At 52.1% G+C, this 22157-nt stretch overlaps 1 protein-coding gene across 2 annotated transcripts; it reads right to left on the reverse strand.

The window, feature by feature from the left end:
• Positions 1-2103: 2103 nt before the first annotated feature.
• Mogat2 (monoacylglycerol O-acyltransferase 2) lies at positions 2104-21492 on the reverse strand. 2 transcript variants are annotated; one of them, XM_055623643.1, is made up of 6 exons: positions 21343-21492; positions 14580-14758; positions 6291-6495; positions 5820-5994; positions 5047-5246; positions 2104-2932 (listed from the first exon to the last, which is right to left on the reverse strand). In XM_055623643.1, exons 1-6 carry the CDS (start codon positions 21431-21433, stop codon positions 2778-2780), a joined length of 1005 nt encoding a protein of 334 aa, XP_055479618.1. In that variant the 5' UTR covers positions 21434-21492; the 3' UTR covers positions 2104-2777. The 2 variants fall into 2 exon arrangements, with proteins under 2 accessions (XP_055479618.1, XP_055479619.1); XM_055623644.1 differs by having other exon boundaries at positions 6291-6365; positions 21343-21491.
• Between the last annotated feature and the right edge of the window lie 665 nt (positions 21493-22157).

Here is a 22157-nt window from a genome sequence, read left to right on the forward strand (position 1 = left end):
CAGTTAAAGGAAGCAGTTGAAGGAACCATGGAGTGAGAGCACGTTCCTGCTCTTGCCTGACAAGTCTCTCAAAGCTGCCCATGTCCTTGCCAGAGTATGGGTCCTGGGCATGACTGGCTAGGCTGGGGAACTTGACGCCTCCGTCTGTTCTATAGGCTTCTGGGTGGTGACAGTGTCCGGTGCGACAGCTGTGGCTTACAGCACTCCTCTCTGTGGTTTCCAACACCTGTGGACCTCAAGAACTTGCTTCTTTTAGTTTGTTTGTTTGTTGTTTGTTTTTTCAATATGGGGTTTCTCTGTCTATCCTTGGCTGCCCTGACTCGATTTGTATACAGACCAAGCTGGCCTCGAACTCAGCAGAGATCCACCTGCCTCTGTCTCTGCTGGGATTAAAGGCACATGCCACCACGCCCAGCTTGGAAAGTTGTTTCTATAGCACAAAAAAGGATCCTCTGGTTCCCACTGAGACCAAGACTGGCATGGACCCTAGCCTGGCACCATTGAGGGCCATGGAAAGATTTTGAGCAGGAAGAGTGGTGTCAGATGGAGGGAGAGGGGGAGACAGGCCAGAGGTGCCAGGCTGACTGGGCCTCTTGGGATGCAAAGTCTTTATTATGGCCATGAGATGCAGAGTATGGGGGTGGAGGTGGGGGATTCTGCCATAGGCTTTTACTTTTCATTTTTGGTAGACGGTTTGCAAAGATGGCCACCAGCACTCTCTGGCACCTTTTGTGATGTGACGGCCCTCCTCTTCACACTCAGAGGTGGATCTCTTCCTGATTCCTGGCCTTGTGACCGCTTAGAGGCATAGTGTGTGGTTGAATTGACACTGTGTGCTATGTAGCCTGGGACTCTCATTCCTCTGGAATCTAGTCATCACAGGGTGCTAAAAAGGCAGTCAGGATAAAGCTGGGCTCTGTGCCCTGCTGTGACAGCGCACACAGCCATTCACATGATCCACGTGTCCCACTGCAGCTGCACCAGCTGAAGCAAGTCAGAACTCGGATAAGTAATGGCTCCTAGATGCCCTCAGCCACCCGGTGGCTCTAATCCAGTGACAGCTAGCTGCTACAGCCTCCAATTAGCATCAGCTTTGCCATCTTGCCCTTTCTTTAAGACCCTGCCCATGACCACTTGCTCCAAATCTTCCCTGGGCCAGAAGACAGCACTCCTTTGCCTTCTCCTCCTCATAGACTATTTGATTTTGGGACAGGATCTCTACATGGCCCTGGGCTCTCCTGGAACTATGTAGGCCGGGGCAGCCTTGAACTCATAGAGATCATCCTGCCTCTGCCTGGTTCTTGTTGCACACCACCCAATCTCAATCCCATGTGCCTGTACAAGGTGCTGAGCACCCATGATACCCAGCCCCTAATTCCTGTGTACTCTGCATCGTTCCACGGAGGGCATGGCGGTGTGACTCCACACAGGAACCGCTCACTACACGAGAGCTCGAAATTGTGATCTTTATGTCAGACGCTAAAACTGAAGCAGTCACTGAGAACAGGTGTGTGGGGGGACTAGGATCCCAGTGCACACTTCTCCAGTGACTGTAGAAACTGCTCCTACGTGGGAGGGATCTGTGCCCCATTAGAGAGCAGGGGCAGTCGGGCACTCTTTCAAGCCAGCCATGCCTTGTGCTCGGACGGCAGGTGTCATATCTCCAACCCTGTCCAACCACAGTTCTCCTGGCTAGAGTATGGCCCATCCGGAGACACTCAATCATCTGTGCCTCGTCTCTGGCTTTTAGTGTCATGGTCTGCCCATAGGCATATCCCTTCCCACTCTAAGATGGAAGGTTCTGGATGGCCAGTCAGGAAAAAGAGATTGACACAGCCTTTGTGTTTTTTCTCAATACATGGTTTCTCTGTGTAGCCCTGGAACTTGCTTTGTAGACTAGGCTGGTCTCAAACTCATAGATCCTCCTGCCTCTTCCTCCCAGGTAGTGGGATTAAAGGTGTGTGCCACCACAGCCTGGCTTGACAAGGTCTTCTAAGACCCAGTCTGACTAAGCTTCTGACGACGTTGGTCGGGGCCACAGGACAAGGCTCAAGCTGAGGCTCCAGTCAGCCCCACTGGTTGTAAGAAAGAAAGAGAAGGAAGTTAAAACAGAATCCTTTCCTTTATTGAAGTAACATGTACGGAGTTGCCCTTTTGTGCCAAGACAGGGGCTGGAGTTCTCTAAAAAGCATGACTAAGCGGCTTCCTGATAGAAGTCAGTGAGTGACTGAGCGCTCTGTCCTTAAACTGCCTTCTGGGCTCCTTTGGTATCTATGTCACAGCTCAGAGGTCACAGAATCTAGAAAAACCACGGGGCGCTAGGGCATACTTAGCTGCCCCTCTCCAGCTCAGAAGGGAATAAGGGCACCCAGGGAGCATGTGGGGGGGGCTCATACAGGGGGAGTCTGGGGTGCTGGCTTCTCTTGTACTGTCCCTCCAGGGTAGGTGTTGAACAATTTTGTTCCTTTCCCCTGGTTGTCCTGTGGTCATGTTTGAGTGATGTAACAACCATGACAAGAGGCTCAGAAATTATTCTCTGCCTGTTTCTCCCCACCCACCCCCTCCCCCAATTCTACAGTTGAGCAGACAGGCCCAGGACAGAGAGACGAGGACGAGGATGGCAGGGCTCTGGCTGCAGATGCAAGTCCCAGGGCAAAGAGCTGCCTCATTCCTCTTGCCAGCTGGGGCCGGGTTTGTAGAAGCCCAGTCCCCTCTAATGGCAGCACCGCTGCCTGCTCTCAGACGCAGCTGTCCTCTAAGTGTCTGCTAAGAGGCACTTAGCAGAACTCCAGGTGCTGGTCAGCGGGGACATTGAACTTGTGTTTGTGTCCCTCAAAGAGCTTGCATAGCTCCTGGATGTAGAGCTGGTGAAGCCGGTCCACCTCCTCCTCTGAGGGCTGTGGTGTCATCTGCACCTCAATGGGCTTCCCCACTGCAAGGGAAGAAGAGGATGGTCACCCAGTGTGAGCACCATTGAAGCCCTGGGAAGGGCTTCCCCAGAAGGGTCCCACCCCCCCCCCCCCCCCCCCCCCCCTCCCCCTCATCCCACGTGTGTGTGTGTGTGTGTGTGTGTGTGTGTGTTCATGTGCGCATATATGCATGTGGAGGCCAGGGGTTAATGCCCGGCATTGTCCTCCGATGCCATCAGCTATATTTATGGACACACAAGTCTTTTGTTGGGACTGATTAGGCTTGGCTGGCCATCCAGCGAGCCCAGGGAGCCTTCCGTGGCTACTTCCCCAGCGCTGGGATTCACAGCGTGTGGCACCGCAGCCAGCTTTTCTCATAGGTACTTACTTGGCCTTCAAACTAAGGTCCTCTTGCTTGCACTTCGACCACAGAGCTGTCTCCCCAGCCCTTGGGTACTGAATTCTAAGGTTTCAGAACAACTCACTCCTTTCAATATGCTGGGCAATATGCCTGCACTTGACATGTGTTCTCTCCCTTAATCCCAGGCAAAGACGTGATTTATCCAAGTAACGGGTGGAAGCGCCACTCCTTCACATGCACCTCCGGGGTGCGTGAATCAGAGTTCAGAGTGCCAGAACTGGAGGCGCCCTGCACTTCTACAAGGGGAGTGGGCGGCGTCATGACCCAGGCAGCCCTTCTTCGAGGTCATGCTCTCTATGTGCAGCGGCCCCTGGTCATTGGGAGGAATGAGAAAGACTCTGGTAAAGCTTCTAAGTCTGCCTGGCTGGGAAAACGGTGCCCTCTCCTCTTGGAAATCACTCTGGCAGCAGCAGCAGTGACATTCAAATCCATGAGGGCAAGGCCATGATGCAAGGATTACCAAATCTGTGCTCAACTAACAAATGGGTGGATGGGTGGGTGGAGTTGAAATGAATAGAGTTCTCTCTACAAATGTCATCGGAATGAGAATCCAAGAAGAAAACAAAAGAGATGTACAGACAGCTGAAAAATTATGTTAAGTGTATACACCGAAGCTCATGCTAATTTCTTATAGAAAAATCCCCCAGAGTCTAAGTCAGAGTCTACTGATTGTTAGTTAGCACACACATTACACATTTTTTCCCCCTGAGACAGGGTTTCTCTGTTTAGCCTTGGCCGTCCTGTAGATCAGGCTGGCTTTGAACCCAGAGATCTGCCTGCCTCTGCCTCCCGAATGCTAGGATTAAAGGCATGTGCCACCACCACCCGGCCTCGGCACACATTTTTTAAACTTTCCTTTTTGTACATGTATCTATGTGTTTTGTGCATGTGTGAGCATAAGTGAAGCCCAGAAAATGTCTAACTTTTTCCTCAATCGTGCTTTATCCTATTTTTTTTTTTTTTGAAACAAGGCCTCTCACTAATCCTGGAGCTTGTCAACTGGTAGGCTGCTGGCCACCATGCCTGAGAGATACTGGTATTTCTATGCCCCCATCCTGAGACTAGAGGTGCCCACCACCGCGCCTTATGTCTGGCTTTAAATGGGCACTGTGGCATCGAACTCACAGTTGGTCAGTAATCGTATCGAGCATCTCCCCAGCCCTGCACTGAATTATAACATCTCTCTTCTCTGCTTTCTCTTCACAGTCCTCCTAGGTCACCTGGATCACAATTAAACTTTCCTTCCCTGGCCTACGAAGGTGTCAGCTGGAGTCCAGCTGCAGCCTCAGCTCTGTTCCTCTAAGGTGACGTGAGCGTTCAGAAGTTGTTTAACTTCTTTGAGCCTCGCTCTACACCAGTGAGATGGAGATGATAATCCCCTCCATAAAGCTTGCTAGGACAAACCAAGCTTCCAGATGGCAAATGACGAGTATATGTCTGACCCGTGGCGGGTCCCCTGTCCTGTCTTCTTGAGCATGAGTACTCAGCCGTCAGTACCTCTCTTTGGGGATAAGTACTCCACCAGCAGTACCTTTGTCCCAGCTCTTATCCCAGACTGCTTGCCAGTAGGATTATCTGTGTGTGGGTGTGCATCCCTGTCTAAAATAGGAGCCCACAAGGATGGGAGAATATCTTGCCCATCCCCAAGTGCCCTCGAAGCATCGGGCCCAGCCTTGCTCTCAAAGCCTACCCTGCCCAGTCTGGGTCGCAGCTCACCGATGGTGGTGATGGGCTGGCGGAAGGGCATGAGGCCGAAGCTGTACTGGAAGACGCCTCGGCCATGGAAGACAGGGAGAGAGATGCCCATGATCTTCTGTAGCCGGTTTTGGACACGGCGTAGCCAGGTGCCAGAGGTGTTCTCAACTTGGTTAAACAGGTTGTTCTCCCCAAAGGAGAAGACCGGCACAAGTGCTGCCCTGGGGGACACAGGAGAGGACGTATGAGAGAACCCCAAGAGGCACGGATGGAAAGGCCACCTGCAGAGACTCAGCAGCCAGGAACTGAAGCAGGCCTGCCTTGACCCCTCTCTGACCCTCAGAGGTCCTTTTCAGGCTCCTAATCTCTCATGTAGCAACCATGACAGCTAGACCAGAATGTTCAAGAGCATCCATCCTCCGGGATGTAAAACATCTTTACTTTTCACCTAGAAACATTTCCTCTTTATGCCAGCTGGCTCAATCTCCTCAAAGATGCCTCTCCCCGTGGTGGTGGTGCAGCTCTACAGAAAGCTCTCATCCCATTCTTCCAGAGTCCCGGAGCTCACACCGGCGATAGCAAACACCCCTTCTCATCTATGACCACTGCCCCCCCCCCCCCCCCCAGTCTTCTTTATGGAAACATATCTAGAAACTTGGCTGTGAGACAACAACTTACAATTTTCATCACATGGCCTGAGAATCTCCTTGCCAAAACAGAAGCCACAATCAACCTTGCTGCCTCCCCAGCAAACACAAACCTCCAGCTCACCCACAGTCCCCAGAGCTCCATACCCATGTATCAGGGCGAGCCTGACGAAGCCCTTGCGATTCCGCAGCAGCAGCCTGTAGGCTCCAGGCCTGGCGTCCAGGGCCTCCTGGGCACCACCAACGATGATGGCTAGCAAGTTCCCGCCGCCCTTCCTGTTCAGAATGTGGTCAGCACTCACCTTTTCTGATGTGACCAGCCCTGCAGAGAGAGCAAGGTGGGTCAGACACCAGGTGAAGGGGCGGGACTGTGAAGATGGGCACAAGCCAAGACAGAGCGCTAGCTGGGAGTCTCCCAGTCCTCTTTCTTCCTCCCCCGCCCCACCCCAGCACAGTATGCAGGGATTGCTTCTTTGGGTCTAGCATCTGCTGTTACTGAACAAATACTTGGAAGAAATGCAGAACTGTTGACAGTCTCCTCCCAGATCCCCTTACCCACCTAGCAGCCTCATCTCCCTCATCTTCCTCAGCTACCATGGCTGGGGTGAGGAGACTTACCCCCGGACATGATGTAGTCCCGGAAGAAGGGGGCCCGGAACCACAGAGTCAGCATCATCATGTAGGGGCGGATGCCTGGGAAGAGCAAGGAAAAGCCCGTGCTTTCAGTACACAGGTTGAGAAAGGCTCCCGCTGCCAGGACTCCGTGGGGGTGAAAGCCCGCGATGTAGTTCCGGGAAGGGTCCAGCTCAGCTGTCTTGACCAACTGCAAGAGACAGAAAACTGGTGACCAACAGCAGGGCCTGCATGTCAGTCCTGGCTTGTGTCAGTCTGGAATTCTGAGTGTCAGTTTCTTCATAAGCCTAAGCACCCAGGATGTTTCCACAGAGAGAAGTGTGCTTGGGACACAGTCTGGGTGCTGGCTTTGGGTAAATTGTTCACCCAATGCCTATGTACAAAGCTGGAACATTTGGCCCCGTCCCAGGAAGGCCCTGTCCCTTCTGCTGAGACGCAGGTGAAAACCAGGGAATGGGATTTCTGATTACTGGGTAGGCACTGTGATGGTTTGAATGGGAATAGCTCCTGGAGGCCCACATATTTGAATGCACGGTCCCTAGTTGGTGGAACTGTTTGGGAAGGATTGGGAGGTGTGGCCTTGGAGAAGGTGTGTTCCTGGAAGTGGGCACAGCATGACTTTCTCTCTGCCTCCAACCTGCGGATAAGCTCTCGGCTATTGCTCCAGCGCCATGCCTGCCTGCATGCCACTCTGCTTCCCATCGTGATGACCAGTGAGCTAGCCCCCAGTTAAATGTTTCCCTTTAGACACTGCCTTCGTCATGTGTCTCCTCAAAGCAATAGAGGAGCAGCTAAGACAGAAGTGAAGGGTATGAGAGCCACCCAGAGGCGTCACTATGCTGGCATCACCCCGCCTTAGCGTCACTCAAGAGACAAGTTGGCCCCTCCACTCTAGGAGCCAGTGGCCGGAAGAGAGACCAGGAACAAACAGATCTTGCTCTGTTTGAACTGGTTGGCAGAGCACGTGGCCCTGGGACTGGCTCTGGTCCCCTGGAGTGTCTCTGCTGTCCCGAGGCCAGAACCTAACCTCAACTTTATCCACTCTTTCCTGTGTCAGGGCAGAAACTTACCCTGACTGGTCAAGCTGGGGGGCATAGGGACCCAGAGTAACCACCATAAAGGGAGTGAGAGCCGCATGACTTTGAGCAGGTTCTAGGTGAAGAGGGGTGAGGGCAGAGGCATGGAGGGAGCTGAGGAGATGGTTCAGTGTGCAAAAGCACTTGCTGTGCAAGCGTGAACGCTTGAGCCTGGGTTCCCAGAACCCACATAAAAGTCAGAGGCAGTGAGATGGGACACAAGAGGAGAAGCCCTGGCCGCTGGAGGGCCAGCTAGCCTGGTGTGTACAGGGCAGAAACAACAGAGACCCTGTCACAACTTAGGGAGAAGGCAAGGACCAACTCCTTAGGTTGTTCTCTGATCCCCACTGGTGGTTCATGACACACAGACAGGCAGATAGACACACACACACACACACACACACACACACACACACACACACACACTGCTCTGCTTAGGTGGTACCCCTGTCTGGTGGTATCTATATCCTCATTGCTGGAGGCCATGTTATAGGTGGGACCAGTCCCTTCCCACTCTGCTGCCAGGAATCTGCTTTCTGCTTCTCAGTGCCCTGTGCTCTGGGAGCCACAGCTAAGGGGCTAAAGAGCAGCCCATAGCCCCCTGGCTCATCCCTGGGCAGGAGACTTAGTGGTAAGGCTGGCAGCAGGGACTTTGTCCCTACTGGGAGAGAGAGGCAGCCCTTTCCACCGGCTAAGCTTTGCCAGGTGAACGGTCACCCTGTCAGCGAGCTGAAAGTCACAGCAGCTGTCTCCCTGAGGATTCTTTTTGCTGCCTTTGGGGCCACAGAGGCCTGGCAGCTGGCTTCAGCTGCCTGGAAGGATAAATAGGACCCTGGGCCTGGCTGCCCATCCAGGTTGCAGATCTTCTAACCTTCCTGTCCTTGGTCAGTCAAGATTTAGAAGGACTGCAGGAGCCACAGGCAGAGGCTGCTGCCTTCCTAGGCAAGGCCCAGCCCCTTCCCCTAGAGCAGAGGGACCTAGGAGATGAAGAGAACCTCAGTGGGGTCAGAGTTCCGGCTTTTCTCACTGGGAAACGTGCTCTCGCAGAGTCCCACCTGTGGTGTCCATTCCTTGCTCCGTATGTGGGAACCTTACTATTTAAGTTCTGCACCTCTATGAAAGCAGTTAGAAATTCATGAAAACAAAACAAAAGAATGAATCTTTCATCCTAATAGCTCCACTGCCAAGGGAAAGCAGGGACCTCTGCTGGGTGGGGGTGCCACACACCTTTAATTCTAGCACTATGGAGGCAGAAGCCGGTGGATCTCTGTGAGTTTGAGAATAGCCTGGTCTACAGAGTGAGTTCCAGGATAGCCAGGGCTACACAGAGAAACCCTGTCTTCAAAAACCAAACCGAACCAAACCAATCAATGAACCAAAACAAAAAACAAACAAACAAACAAAAAATACCAACAAAAAAACAAAGGAAGAAAGAAGGAAAGAAAGAAGGAGTCATCTCCAGCCCCAATCCTGTCCTGATATGCCACCCACTGCAGCAGAGCCCTAAGCTAGGAATCCAGAAGCTCATTTCAGGGTTGTGCCAGAAGGCAGCTCCTCACTGCCTCAGTTGCTCTTTTTTCACAGAGGCACTGGCAATACTTCCCCGACAGGCTTGTCACAGGTTCCCAGGAGGCAAGGAAATTCTTTTTCCTTGTAGTTGGTGAAGTACACTGGTCTCTCTTGCTTGGGTGGCCAAGCAAGGTGGTGTCTGGAGAAATCCTGGCTGGGCCCCCGTACTGGGTAGTGGGGGTTGAGAGGTGGCATCAGCCAGGTAGCTAGACCCTGCAAGTCCTCATTTTTTATTGTCATATTCTGTTCACAGTAAGACCCAGTCTTCGAAAGTGTGTGGCTGAGTCGAGCGCACTTTGAAACGGCTACACAATCTCACCACAGATTGCGGAGGACACCCCAGGGTCCAGAAGGAAGCCCACATCCATTATGTCCATCGTGACTCACTTCTTTCCCCGAAGCCCTGATAAACACCGATCTGTTCTCCGTCTCTCTGGGTTTGCCTGTTCTGCGTGTGTAAGTGAAGCCACACACACATGACCTTTGTATCTGGCTTCTTGGCCTTACTGGCATGTGTTCAAGGTCTCTCCCAGGCTGTGTCACAGATTGTACTTTGCTCCATTTTTATGACTAAATAATATTCCATCGTATGGACAGACTGTTATTTTGTTTGTTTAGCCACTGATGAGCATCTGAGGAGTTTCTGTTCTTTGGCTGTTCTGAGCCACATGGCCTGATAAGTACCAACATGTTCTCAGTTATCAAGGAGAGTCCCACAATATTACTTTTAATTGCCAGGCCCTCCTCCGTGCCTGCACGGAAGACCCCAACATCACACAGTGCCCCCTCCCACCGTCTCAGCCCCAGCTCCCCACATGTGCCCCTTGCCTTCTCAAACCCTTCTGTGGCTCACATGCTCCAGGGTCCATCGTCCTCTTGGCTCTTTTAGGGCACACAAAGCACCCAGATGGCTTGTGACACTTACCGGGCCCTCGGGGCTGGCCCTGCTGTGACAGCCCCATTGCACAAGTGAGCAAATGGAGTACAGAGGCAATAAGAGAATTGCCCAGAACCACAGAGGTGACTTGGCTCTGAGAACTGCCATCTCCGGCAAAGAGCACAGGAGCCAGAAAGCCTCCACTTTGGGACACAGGGCACTCAGGACTTGCTCTGGAACTTTCTGGTCAACCTTGCAAAGTCCAGGGCTCCAGGTTTCATCCCCCAGGCTTCTGCACCTGCAACCTCTAGTGCTCTGAGGCAAAAGGGATCAATATTTCCACAAGAGGAAAGTGGTTCAAAGTCACCTCTTGTGCACCTAGATTACTTGGCAGGAAGACAGGGTTTCATTCAGCAGATGTGGTGCTGGCCTTGGATGGGAATGCCTATTCGCGTGTGCATGAACGAGTGTGAGGGCGCGTGTCTATGTGTGTGCGTGTGAGTATGTCTGGTTGGGTGGGCAGCTGTGTGTATGCAGGGCCTGGAGCAACCTCCCTGTATCCTCCATCACAGACAGATGAATGGATGAAGAAAAGGCTGGCTATTCTAACTGCCCCTGCTTGTAATTCCCCGTGCGGCCCCGAGTCTGGGTTTGGCCTCCCCAGATTCTGTTAAATTCTCTGCCCCACCTCCCTGCACCACCTTGAGCTCATTTGACTGTTGTTCACTGCCATCTACAGATATGTTTCCTCATTTCTAAGCTATATTCCTCCTCCATCTTAAACGTATTGAAATCAAGATATATCCCACAATTCTCACTGAAGGTATATTTCTTATGGTCCATAAAATACCATAAGTTTTACCACTGAGAATATTCTAGAGTTGGAGACATGCAGCTTGTACGAGGCCATGGGAGCTAAAAAGAGTGCCTGAGTGGATGAACAGCACTGACTTTGTACCAGGGGGATACACGCACCAACCCACTTTGTCCTCCGCTGTCACCTCTGAGAGCAGTCTTGGTACCAGTGCCCCGGCGTGCAGAGGAGGAAACTGACTCCTTGTCTTTCTCCGGCTCACACAGTAAAGGAGCAGAGCCTGGCCTGAGCCCAGGTGTCCAGCCTCCAAATGCAAAGCCCTTCCAGGGCTCTGCCTGAGGGGTGGTGGGAATTACGAGGTGGGTGTGCATTCCAGTCAGGCATCCTGCCCTGGTGACATGGCTTATGCTTAAAGAACTGGGGTGGCAAAGGTGAAAAGAGGGGCAGGTAAGAGCTCAGACTACAGGCTGTTGCAAAGGCGGGTTCTATCCCAAGGTAGGGTGCACTGTGGAGCAAGCGGAATGCAGGAAAAGAGAGGGTCTTCGCTGGACTTAGGGTACAAGGAAGGAGGGATGGGTCAGAGGTGGGAGTTTAGGACCCAGAACACAGGTTCTGGAGCAGTGGCCCTTACTAAAGGGAAGTTCTCCATCTCCCACCTCAGTCTGTCTATGGCTTCCCACAGTAGGCAATTGTCAGGGGTGACAGCAGTCATACCAAAGGACTTATCTAGTGCCGCTTGTCAACGGGGCTTGAGAAAGCCTCCTAAAAGCTACTTGCTGGGAGGACAGGAGTAGGGTGAGCGGGGTCTGCACCATCCCAGGCTGGCTCAGATAATGACCCGTGGGATGTGCACAGCACTTCCTGACCCCAGGTCAGGGTCCTGGCCACAGAACTTGTTCCCTACCAAGGTCTCGACCTGTGTAGACAGTGTTTATCTGGGTGATGAAATCTCCACAGGGACACCCAGCTCCTGGGCCCATCTTTCACATGTGGTAGGGACAGCTCCCCCAAAACGAAAGGTCTGACTCCTCACTATTCTTAGAGAAGCAGTAAAGATGACTTCAGGAAACTCCGTGGTACAGGCACGATGTCCTAATTTTTGTTTCATATTTCCACCCGCAGAAGCTAGTTTGTAAAATCATAACAACAAATAAACAAAACTGGAAAGCCAACAGAAGACCACCACATTTGGCTTGGGGGTGGCGTGGGCAGCAGAGCTGGGAAAGAAGAGTTCCCAGAAAGGAGGGAGAGAGTATCCAGCCGGGTCAGTGGAAAAGGGAGCCTGCAGGCTATAGCCCACTCCTGCTCACTGCCATCCTAGGCCAGGTGCATCCTAAGAGATCGGCATCTCTCCCTCTGCTGGCTGCTCCCCGGCATCGCCTGCCGTTGGCAGGCGCTTCTGCAAGGAGCTGGGGGTAGGAAGTGAACGACACTTAATTTTTACAAATCAGGCGGAGAGCCTCCTGGCTGCGGAAGGGTGAGAAAGACAGTGAACCTCCTCGTTATCACTTCTGTCAGCCCTGCTGCCAGAAATCCAAGCGTCCTCCAGAGCCCTGGGCTACCCAGAGCGGGAAAATGCCAGTTCCGGTCAGTGGCCTCTAGGGGGCTCTACTGACCCGAGCCACCTCTCCAGCCACAGCTCTGGCTAGCTTCTGCTTTGGTGACACTGCTCAGGAGGCCTCGGGATGACCTCCTGGCCTCTGCCTTCGAGGATCCCCCTGCAGAAAGGCTTTTTTCTAGTGGGCTCAGGACTTAGCTCACAAAAGGAATTCGAAGCCAGAGCAAAATCTGTAAAACTCAGCAGAGCCCAGAACTACCCAGGCTTCCTCTGGCTCTGTATTTGATGCCACTTACACCTCCCCAGGGTATAGGTCACACACCCTCCTGGAGAACTCTGACCTCCCTAACACAGGAGCTGGAGAGAGGTGAGGCCGGAAGGGAGCTCAGAGGTCCTGGGGTGGGGACAGGGGACTGTGCTCAGAACATGCCCGTGGTTGCTCTTGGGTCCCAACAAGCTGTGCTGTGCTGAGGAGATCCTGGGAGGAGGTCCCTGCAGAATAAACTAATCTGAGGGGTGGAGGTGACTGTCACTCATCTGCTAGCCCAGGGCCCCTCATCTCTGACACTAAAATGTTCAACGCCCTTGCCTGACAGTCTCTGCTAGCCCCTCCCTGTTCCCTGCCAGCCCCTTTCCTTGGAGGCCCTGGAAAGCTCACTGGAAAGTTAGGAGATCCTGCACACCATTGTCACCCAATCCGGTCCTGGCCGTAGAACTTGCTCCCTTCCAAGGTCTTGACCTGTGTAGACAGTGTTTATCTGGGTGATGAAATCTCTACGGGAACACCCAGCTCCTGGGCCCATCTTTCACATGTGGTAGGGTCAGCTCCCTCGAAATAAACAGCCTGACTCCTCACTATTCTTAGAGAAGCAGTAAAGATGACTTCAGGAATAGAAAGCTCACTGGAAAGTTAGGAGCTTCTGCATACCATTGTCACCCAAGCTTTTGCAAGCCTTGTGGGGTCCAACGACTCTGGGGTAGGGTCTTTGACTGGAGACCCCACTATGGAAGCAAGTTGCTTAACTTCTTCGACCCTGGTCCTTCCACCCCTCCCCCTTTGCTAGCTGAGGACTTGAGTCCTGGACTGAAGAAAGGAGTGGGACTCCAGAGTGTTCGGGTTCCAAGCAGTGTCCCGCTGACTCAGTGACATGGTGTGAGACCAGCTGTTACCAAGATTCTCTGAGGGTTTCGTCTGCACAATTTGTTTAAAATCACACTGTCCAGGATGGTACACAGCATCAGCTCTAGTTTGTTTTTCTTTTTAAAAATGATTTCTTTATTTTTATTTTATGTGCATTGGTGTTTTTGTCTGCATGTATGTGGGTGTGAGGGTGTTAGATTTCCTGGAACTGGAGTTACAGACAGTTGTGAGCGGCCATGTCAGTGCTAGGAATTGAACCTGGGTCCTCTAGAAGAAAAGTCATTGCTCTTATCTGCTGAGCCATTTCTCCAGTCTCTGTTTGTTTTTTGGAAACATGGTCTCTCTTCATAGATCTGGCTGTCCTGGAACTCAATGAGTCCAGACTAGCCTTGAGCTCACAGAGCTCCTCCTGCCTCTGCCTTCCAAGTGCGGGAATTAAAGGTGTGTGCCACCAAGCTCAGCCATATCTATCTTACATATGACCAAAACAGAAACAGAGAGACTGGGTGACCACCTCAGGTCACACTGCTGCCACAGGGCAGGTCTGTATTAGGGTCTAGTCTGTCCAGTCCCATAAGCCATGCTCTAACTGCCCAGGCCTGCCCTTTCCTCCCTACTACCTCCTCATCCCACCAGTAAGCCAGCACTGCCTGGGCTCTTCAGGGTTAATCTGTCTTTATCCCACTGAAGCCACAGAGTCTGCTCAATCAAGATCAGGAATCTGCTCCACTCAGGACCAACCTTCAAGTCCAAGGCCACGTAGTCACATGTGCCATGAATCGAAGATACCAGGATTTGAGGACACTGAAGGTAGGAGCTGTCACGGTACTTGTTGATCCTTAGGGACACGGAGGCCAGCATGGGCCAAGCCTTGCCAAGAACTCACAGCCTGCCAGCGGTGACGCACTGGACTCTGAGGTGGTCCTATGCCAGTGCAGGAGCATTAAATCTGTCATGGAGTTTGCTGTGGGACTCGGGTCACACCCCTGAGTCCCCTCTCTGCTCAGTGTAATGTGGGGTCGGACGATCTCTTAAGACTTACTGTTTGTCACACATCCTACATTTATTCATCAGTAACCATTTTGGCCCCAGGTCCCACAGTCAGAGAGAAGCTATGCTCTTCCATGTCCTCACCCTGGCTTCTGCCTCCCAGCCAGCCTTCTGCTCCACAGATCTTCTGTCCCCACAGAGATGAGTGGCCCCGGGGAGACCTTTTTTTTCCCAAAGCCTGGTACTCACGGAGACAGGGAAGTAATCCTTCATGTACTTCCAGATGGCCAAGCGTCTGAAGAACTGGATGGGCCGTCCTCCCTGCCGTGGCTTGTCCCAGTCCAGGTACCACCAGGTGGCATATAAGACAGACAAGAGCCAGAACCTTGTGAATAGCAGGCCTATGAAGATGGCGATACAGAGCTGGGCTGGAAAAGAGGCAGGAGAGTGAGAGCTGCAAGGAAGGCCGGTAAGAACCCTAACTCTTCCATGACTCAAACTGTGGTCTCATGTAAATGTACCAATCAGCCCCCTGTAACCATGCTTCTCGCTTCTGTACCCGCGCTTCTGCTCTAAAACCCTATAAAAACCCCAGCTTTCCACCCAGAGGGCGAGCAAGTCCTCCGAGTGACTCTGCTGCCCCGGGTACCCGTGTATCAAAATAAAAGCCTCTTGCTGATTGCATCCGAACGCCTGGCCTCGTTGTTCCTTGGGAGGGGGTCTCTCAGACTGTGGCCCCACGCCAGCAGCACCGCCCTGTCAGGCACACACCGCTGGGAGGAGACCAGCTTCCATGCCTCAGACAGCAGGACGTGCCACACTGGCACAGGGCCCTGTTTAAAGTCATTTCCCCCACTCCACGGAGCAGATGTCTCAAACCACGGCGCCCGCCCCCAGGAAGGCCATATGCATTCACCACGTGCTCAATAAATGGAGCTATGGGTTAAATTAATTTCTGCCTTCTGAGCACCTTTGGGAATCCCAGAGAAAAGACAGCCAACCCCAGTCCAAAGCTAAGCCCAGACCCTGTCATGGCTTCCGGTAGCTGCAAGGCCCAGCCCGGCAGCTGAGCCGGCCATTAGCCCTGTGAGTTGGTGCCATCTCCTCCCGTTCTTGTCCCACCTCACCCACTTACACTTCCATCACTCCGACCACCCGAGATTTCTGTGTTCCCAAACCCAGCCCACTGTGCTTTGTGTGCTGGGGGACATCGCCTGGTTACCCTGGGGCACAGCAAGGCTAGGGCCAAGATGAATGCGGAAGTCTGGCTTATCTGTGATTCTGTAACTCTCGCTGCAGGCGGATCCTGTCCATCTCAGGCGGCAGGTTCACAGGGCCACGCCCCATCTGGTAGAGCAGCCTTCCCTTAGAACACTACCCCACCTCACCGGCGCAACACTTCTTCCATTCACTGATGTCATCCCCTTCAGTGTCACGAGCAAACCCACAGATCCATACATGCTAGGTAGATGTCTTCCCTACCACTGAGCCACACCCAACCCCTCACTTCTTTTTGTTTGCTTGTTTTTGTTGCAAAGCAGGGTCTCAGGTATCCCAGGCTGGCCTCAATCTCCCTGTGTAGCTAAGGATGACTCTGAGCTTCCAAAACTTCTGCCTCTGCCTCCCAAGTACTGGGATTATAGGTGTCCACCAAGCTTGGTTTATGCAGGGGTAAGGAACCAAGCCGGGGCCTTGTACATGCTAGGCGGGCAAACACTACCAACTGAGCTACATCCCAGTCCTCAGATTCTTTCTCCCTCTCTCTCTCGACAGGGTTTCTCTGTGTAGCCCTGGCTATGCTGAACTTGCTTTGTAGACCAAACTGGCCTCGAACTCACCTGCTTCTGCCTCCTAGGACTGCTGGGATTAAAGGCATGCCCCACCACGCCTGGCTCTCACTAGGATTCTAACTACTCTAGGCACACCATGATGTGGGGTCATAGGAATTTACCCCTTTTCTATTAATGTCCCATTGTGTGTATTTAACCCATTTTGCTTCTCCATTAGCAGATACTTAGATCGAATCCATGTTAGTCCTTCGTTTTCAAATGCCATGAAATTATTTACAAGTACCAAAACAGGATTCATACACAAACCCAGACAAATAGTGTCTTTGGAAAAACTGGAAGAAATAACAGCTACAGGCCAGCCTGCCCCTCCAGCCTTCCTGTGCTAAGGCACAGGGAGACAAAACCAGCGTTGGCTTTTGGCTTGGTTACTGTTTGTCTTAAACATTTTCAGGGACAGTTGTGAAGGGCTTGGAATCCAGTGTCATCGTGAATGGGAACAGAGGCCCACATAACTGTGGAAGCACCCCGAGGGGACAGAAAGATCCTCTAAGCAGGAGACAAGGAAGCAGGAAGGCTGGCTTAAACTTTATCGATTTATGCCTTTCATTTAAAAAAAGCAGTAGCTGCCATCATGTGTACCTGTAATCAAGGCCCTTGGAGGCTGAGGCAGAAAGATTCCAAATCAGGTCAAGCCTCAGCTACAAGGAGAAACCCTTATTTCAAAAAAAAAAAAAAAAAAAAAAATTCTCTCCCTCCCTCTGACCTGCCCTCCCCCTCCCCCTCTCTGTGTGCATGTGCATGGTATATGCATTCTTGTGTGGTGTGCAGTCCCCATGTAAGCGTGTACATGTTGAGCCTGAGGTCAGCTGTCTTCCTGTCACCCTCCACCTTTTCCCCTCTGGAGCGAGGACCTAACCCAGGGCCTTGTATTTGCTGGGCAGGTGCTCTACCACCCTTAGTTTTTCAAGAGTGTCTCACTGACCCTGGAGTGCAGCGATTCAGCTAGGATGATTGTCAGGAATGCCCCTAGACCCTCCTGCTTCTGTCCTCCCACGGCTGACTTATAGATGCATGCTGCCACACCCACGTGTGGGCACTGGAAATCATACTTCCTCGAACAGCAAGCATGTGACCAGCTGGGCCATCTCCACAGCCCAACCCCAAATGTCGAACATAAACAAAACAATGAAACAGCTACAGCCCTTTCTCTTTGGGTCAACCCCAAAGTCTCTGCAGTGGCTCCCATTTAATAAGACCCTCTCTCAAGCAGAAAAACTCACCGTTAACTAACACTGGCTTCCTGAAGGGGAGGATTATGGGAAGTCTTTTACTTAAAGGTTCAAATGTTGTTTGATTGAGTTACTTTTGCAGACAGAAAAAGAGAGAGAGAGAGAGAGAGAGAGAGAGAGAGAGAGAGAGAGAACGTTTAGAAAAAAAACAGAGGGTGTTTTCCCCTCGACCAGAAAGATCCTGCTTGGCCATTCTGACTTCCAGCCTTATCCCTCTGCCCTGTTAACAGCAAACAGCAGCCCATACGAATCTACTTGGTAATTTAGGAAGGTAACCCCTCTTTCCTTTACCCAATCTTTGCAAGCCTGCAGTCTCTTTTGTTGTGGTTGTTTTGGTTTGTGTTGGGTTTTTTGTTTGTTTGTTTGTTTGTTTTTGAAAACAGGGTCTTACTATGTAGCTCTGGTTGTTCTGGATCTATGTACACTGGGCTGGCCTTGAACTCACAGAGATCCCAAATGCTGGGATCAAAGGTTTGTGCCATTATGCCCAGCTAAGCCTGAGGTTTCTTAAACCGCTACATTGTTTTGTTTTTCAAAACAGGACTTCTTTGTGTAGTCCTGGCTGTCTTGGAACTCACTCTGTAGACCAGGCTGGTCTCGAATTCAGATCTGCCTGCCTCTGCCTCCGGAGGGCTAGGATTAAAGGTGTGCGCCACCACTGCCTGACTTAAACTTCTACTTTTTAGATACTCAGAGAGGATATGCACACTGGCTAAGGTCATATAGCAAGCTAGCAGGGAAATACCTGGGACTCAGTGCTTGGCTCATGCCATTCATTCATTCATTCATTCATTCATTCATTCATTCATTCAACAAATATAAAACAAAAACAGCTAGGAATAGGAACAGCATGGGCCAACACTAAGGAACCTTATTCTCCCATGAGAGAGGAAAAGAAACAGAAGCAGCTGAGTAGCCCATCTGGAAAGCATTTGGCTTGGGGCCTGAGCCTTTGGTGCCTGGTCCTAATCGACGGTCCCAGCTACTTCCATGGCATTTTGCAAAATACATCCCATATGTCCAGCTTGAACTGGCTGTTCAGATCACACACTGTCTCGTCTTCCTCCTTTGCGCTTCCCTGCCTGGGAAGCAATTGGCAGACTTTAGACTTACATTGCATTTTTCTCGGTATGCACGTAATTTTTACACATGCATGTATGTTCATATGTGGGCACACACGCGTGTTCAGGTGCTTGTGTGGAGGTATAAGGTTGCTGTGGGTGTCTTTCTTCACCACTCTCTGACCTCTCTCTCTGACGCTAGTATTGAGGCAGGGTCTCTCTAAGAGTCCACGGCTCACTGAATTGACTACTCTAGCTAGCCAGCTTGCTCTAGGGAACCCTTGTCTCTGCTTCCTTTGTGTTGGTATGGGCAGGCCACTGACCCTACCTGGTGTTTATGTGGGTGCTGGGGATCTGTGGTAGTCTGAGTGAAAATGGCCCCCATAAGCACATGGGGAGTGGCACTGTTAGGAGGTGTGGCCTTGGAGTAGGGTAGCCTTGTTGAAGAAGGGGGAGGGGCTTGAGGTCCTAGATGCTCAAGCCAGCCCCAGTGGCTCACTCCCCTCTCTTCCTGCTGCCTGCTCCGGATACAGAACTCCCATCTCCAGCCCCATGTCTGCCTGCATGCCACCATGCTTCTCGCCATGACACTGGCTTAAACCCCAGAACTATAAGCCAGCCCCAATTAAACGTTTTTCTTTATAGGAGCTGCCGTGGTTATGGTGCCTCTTCACAGCAATGAAACCCTAAGACAGGATCCCAACTCTAATCCTTACATTTGTGAGGCACACTCATGCCCCAGCCCAACCCTCACTGTTCCTTAAAACCTCCCATAAGTAGTGCAGCTGTGGGCCACACTCCCGATATACTGCCTCCCCTCATCTCTCTGTTATGAGGCGCGCGTGTGTGTGTGTGTGCATGTGTGTGTGTGTTTACCTGTGGCTGGATGTGTGCATTCACATGCCTGCCTCTGTGTGGAGGCCAGAGGGTAACCCTGAGTGTCAACCTCAGGAAGGCTGTTCGCCTCTTTTTGAGACAGTGTCTCTGATTAGCCGGAAGCTTGCCCATTGGGCTAGCTAACCAGCAAGCTCCAGGGCTCTTCTTGGTTCTGCCTCCCCTATGCTGAGGTCACAGGTATGTGCCACTATGCCTGACATTTTTACAGAGTTCTGGGACTCAAACTCAGATCCTCATGCTTTCAAAGCACTGAGGCCGTCGTTCCTTCATCATAATCACCATCACCACCATCATCACCAAAGTGAACAATGAGGCAAGATAGGAAATATTTTAGACATTTCAGAACTTATGACTTAAGATGCAAATTAGAAGGCACTATGAAAGCACTATAAAATTTAATCTTTTAGAAATGATAACCACTCTTGGGTCTTAGACTGAAACAAACAAACAAAACAAAATAAACAAACCACTCAGGCTGCTCTTGGCTCTGATTTGGTGATTACTGATGTCAACTTTGATTGCCCTGCCTTTGATCTCCTCTCCCACCTAGCAGAGACCTCAAGTGTAGGCACAGGGATCTTTAACACAAGGCTGGACCTTGTCACCTCTCTGCTGGGTCTATGGCTCTCCTTTGCCCTCAGGATAAGGGGTAAAGGAGATTCTAATTCTTGGCATGAAAGAGGCCAGAACCCTTTCCTTGATTCTCTCCTCCAGCTTCAGAAAGCCCTGACGAATGGGCTATACTTCTCTGGCCTTGCTAGGTCTGTGCAAGAGCAGGGCCAGGCAGGTACCACAGGCTGTATGGCTGGGGTGGGCTCCTCCAGTCAGACAAGCTCCTACCCTCAGGGTCACAGGAGCGAGCTGAGCCTGCTGTCCCTTAGCCCCTGTGAGCTTGTGGCAATGGCCTACGTGGCTCTGGGTGTCCGGTGCCCTTTGACCCAGGCCATTCTGGGCTTAGGCCTCTTACCCTCCATTTTTTATACCCATCAGCTATTTTCTGTTTCCACACCTCCTCCCAGGGCCCTCGGCCCTTTCTCTTTCTCCAGAAGGGACAGATGCCAGGCTCCTGACTTATAGCCGGGGCCTTTCAAGTATGTCATTCCTCTGCTTGCCTGTGTGACCAGAGCTACTTAACATGGCTACCAACCCTGGGGTAAAGGTGCAGACCAATTTAAAATGGGTGCTAGAGGCATGATCCTAGAAGGCCCACTTTGCAGGAATAAGCTTTAGAGGTAAAAAATTGTGTAGTGGTCCTAGGGAGCACATACTCGTGTGTGTGTGTGTGTGTGTGTGTGTGTGTGTGTGTGTGTGTGTGTGTAGAAAACATGTGCTGAGCATGTGAATGCTTTGACAGCCAGGCTCCTTCCCCAGTCTGGTGCCAACAAAGGAGACAAGGCTCCTCGTGTTCCCCGCCACCCTTTCTTCCCGGTCCACAGCAGGGCTGGGGTGGAGCCACACATCCAGGGGTGCGGTGGGGCAGGGGACAGATCCACACCTCAGGAGGCAGACCAGGCCTGCCTTGGGTAGAAGTTCCCACCCTTATGCATTTCGTCTACAAAGACCCTATAGGCTAACACTGTCATCTCCAGCACGCAGCTGGTGACGCAGAGCCGGGTCCGTTCTTTCCTGGCCTCGGTCCCAGCTCTCCTTTCCTGAAAGGTAAAATGGAGAGCTTCTCTCTCTGAGTAGCTGGAGGAACAGGCACTGGAGGCCTTCACCAGCATTGGATGCTTCCCCACCCCTCAGCAGCTTGCAGCAGGAGGTTGGGAGAAGCCTCCCCGAAGTTCAGAAAACTATGGGACACCCAACATACCCACACAAGGCTCTGGCGAGCCCAGGAATCTCTCTGAACAGGAGCTCTGGGCCCAGCAGAGACCCCTCCCCCCACCCCACCTCCGAATCTCTCCATCAAGTGTCTCTCATGCTCCCACCGGGGCTGCCCTGCCGTTCCCGAGTGCCGTCGCTACCCTCTTACCCAAAGCCAGGAAGGAGAAGACCCACTGAAGGACCGCGAAGGTCTGTAGCCTGCGTTCCCATGGCACCCACAGGGGTGCGAACTCCACCATGCTGAGCTACCTCGGGAGGCTCCACTCACTGCGGTGCTCTGGGTTGAAGGAGCAAGCCCAGCCCAGCCCAGCCCAGGCCGAGCCAGCCCAGCCCAGCCCAGCCCAGCCCAGCGCCAGGGCCTCCCCGCCCCGCCCACACCAGATCCTTTTTTTTTCCCTAGAAGAAACCTTGGAATCCCTCTGCTCGCACCAGGCTAAAGGAAGGCGGAAGAGAGATCTCTTTCATCCTTATCAGTCCTCTTAGGCAACGCCTTATCTGCCAAACCACAGTTTCCACCCTCTGAAGCCCTGCTCTAGGTACCATGCACGTAGGTGAACCCCCAAGAACAGCGGTTCTCTGCATGTGGTTGGAGACAAACCATCCTTTCCCAGGGTTCGCATGTTAGCTATCCTGCATAGCGCATATTCACACTACTATTCATAAGCAAAGGAGCAAAGTTACAGCTATGAAGTAGCAACAAACGTAATTTTATGGCTGGGCACTTGGGGAGGCAGAGGCTGGCGGATCTCTGGGTTCGAGGCCAGCCTGGTTTACAAAGTGAGTCCAGGATAGCCAAGGCTACACAGAGAAACCCTGTCTCGAAAAACCATAATAATAATGATAATAAAACAGTTTTACGGTTGGGGCCACCACAGCATGAGGAACTGTAGTAAAGGGTCTCAGCATTAGGAAGGTTGAGAACCACCACCCAAGGGGAATGTAGCGTCAGCCCCTCACGGCCTG

Source organism: Psammomys obesus, unplaced genomic scaffold (assembly GCF_907164565.1).
Source record: "Psammomys obesus unplaced genomic scaffold, mPsaObe1.curated_primary_1811, whole genome shotgun sequence".
Taxonomy (NCBI): Eukaryota; Metazoa; Chordata; class Mammalia; order Rodentia; family Muridae; genus Psammomys; species Psammomys obesus.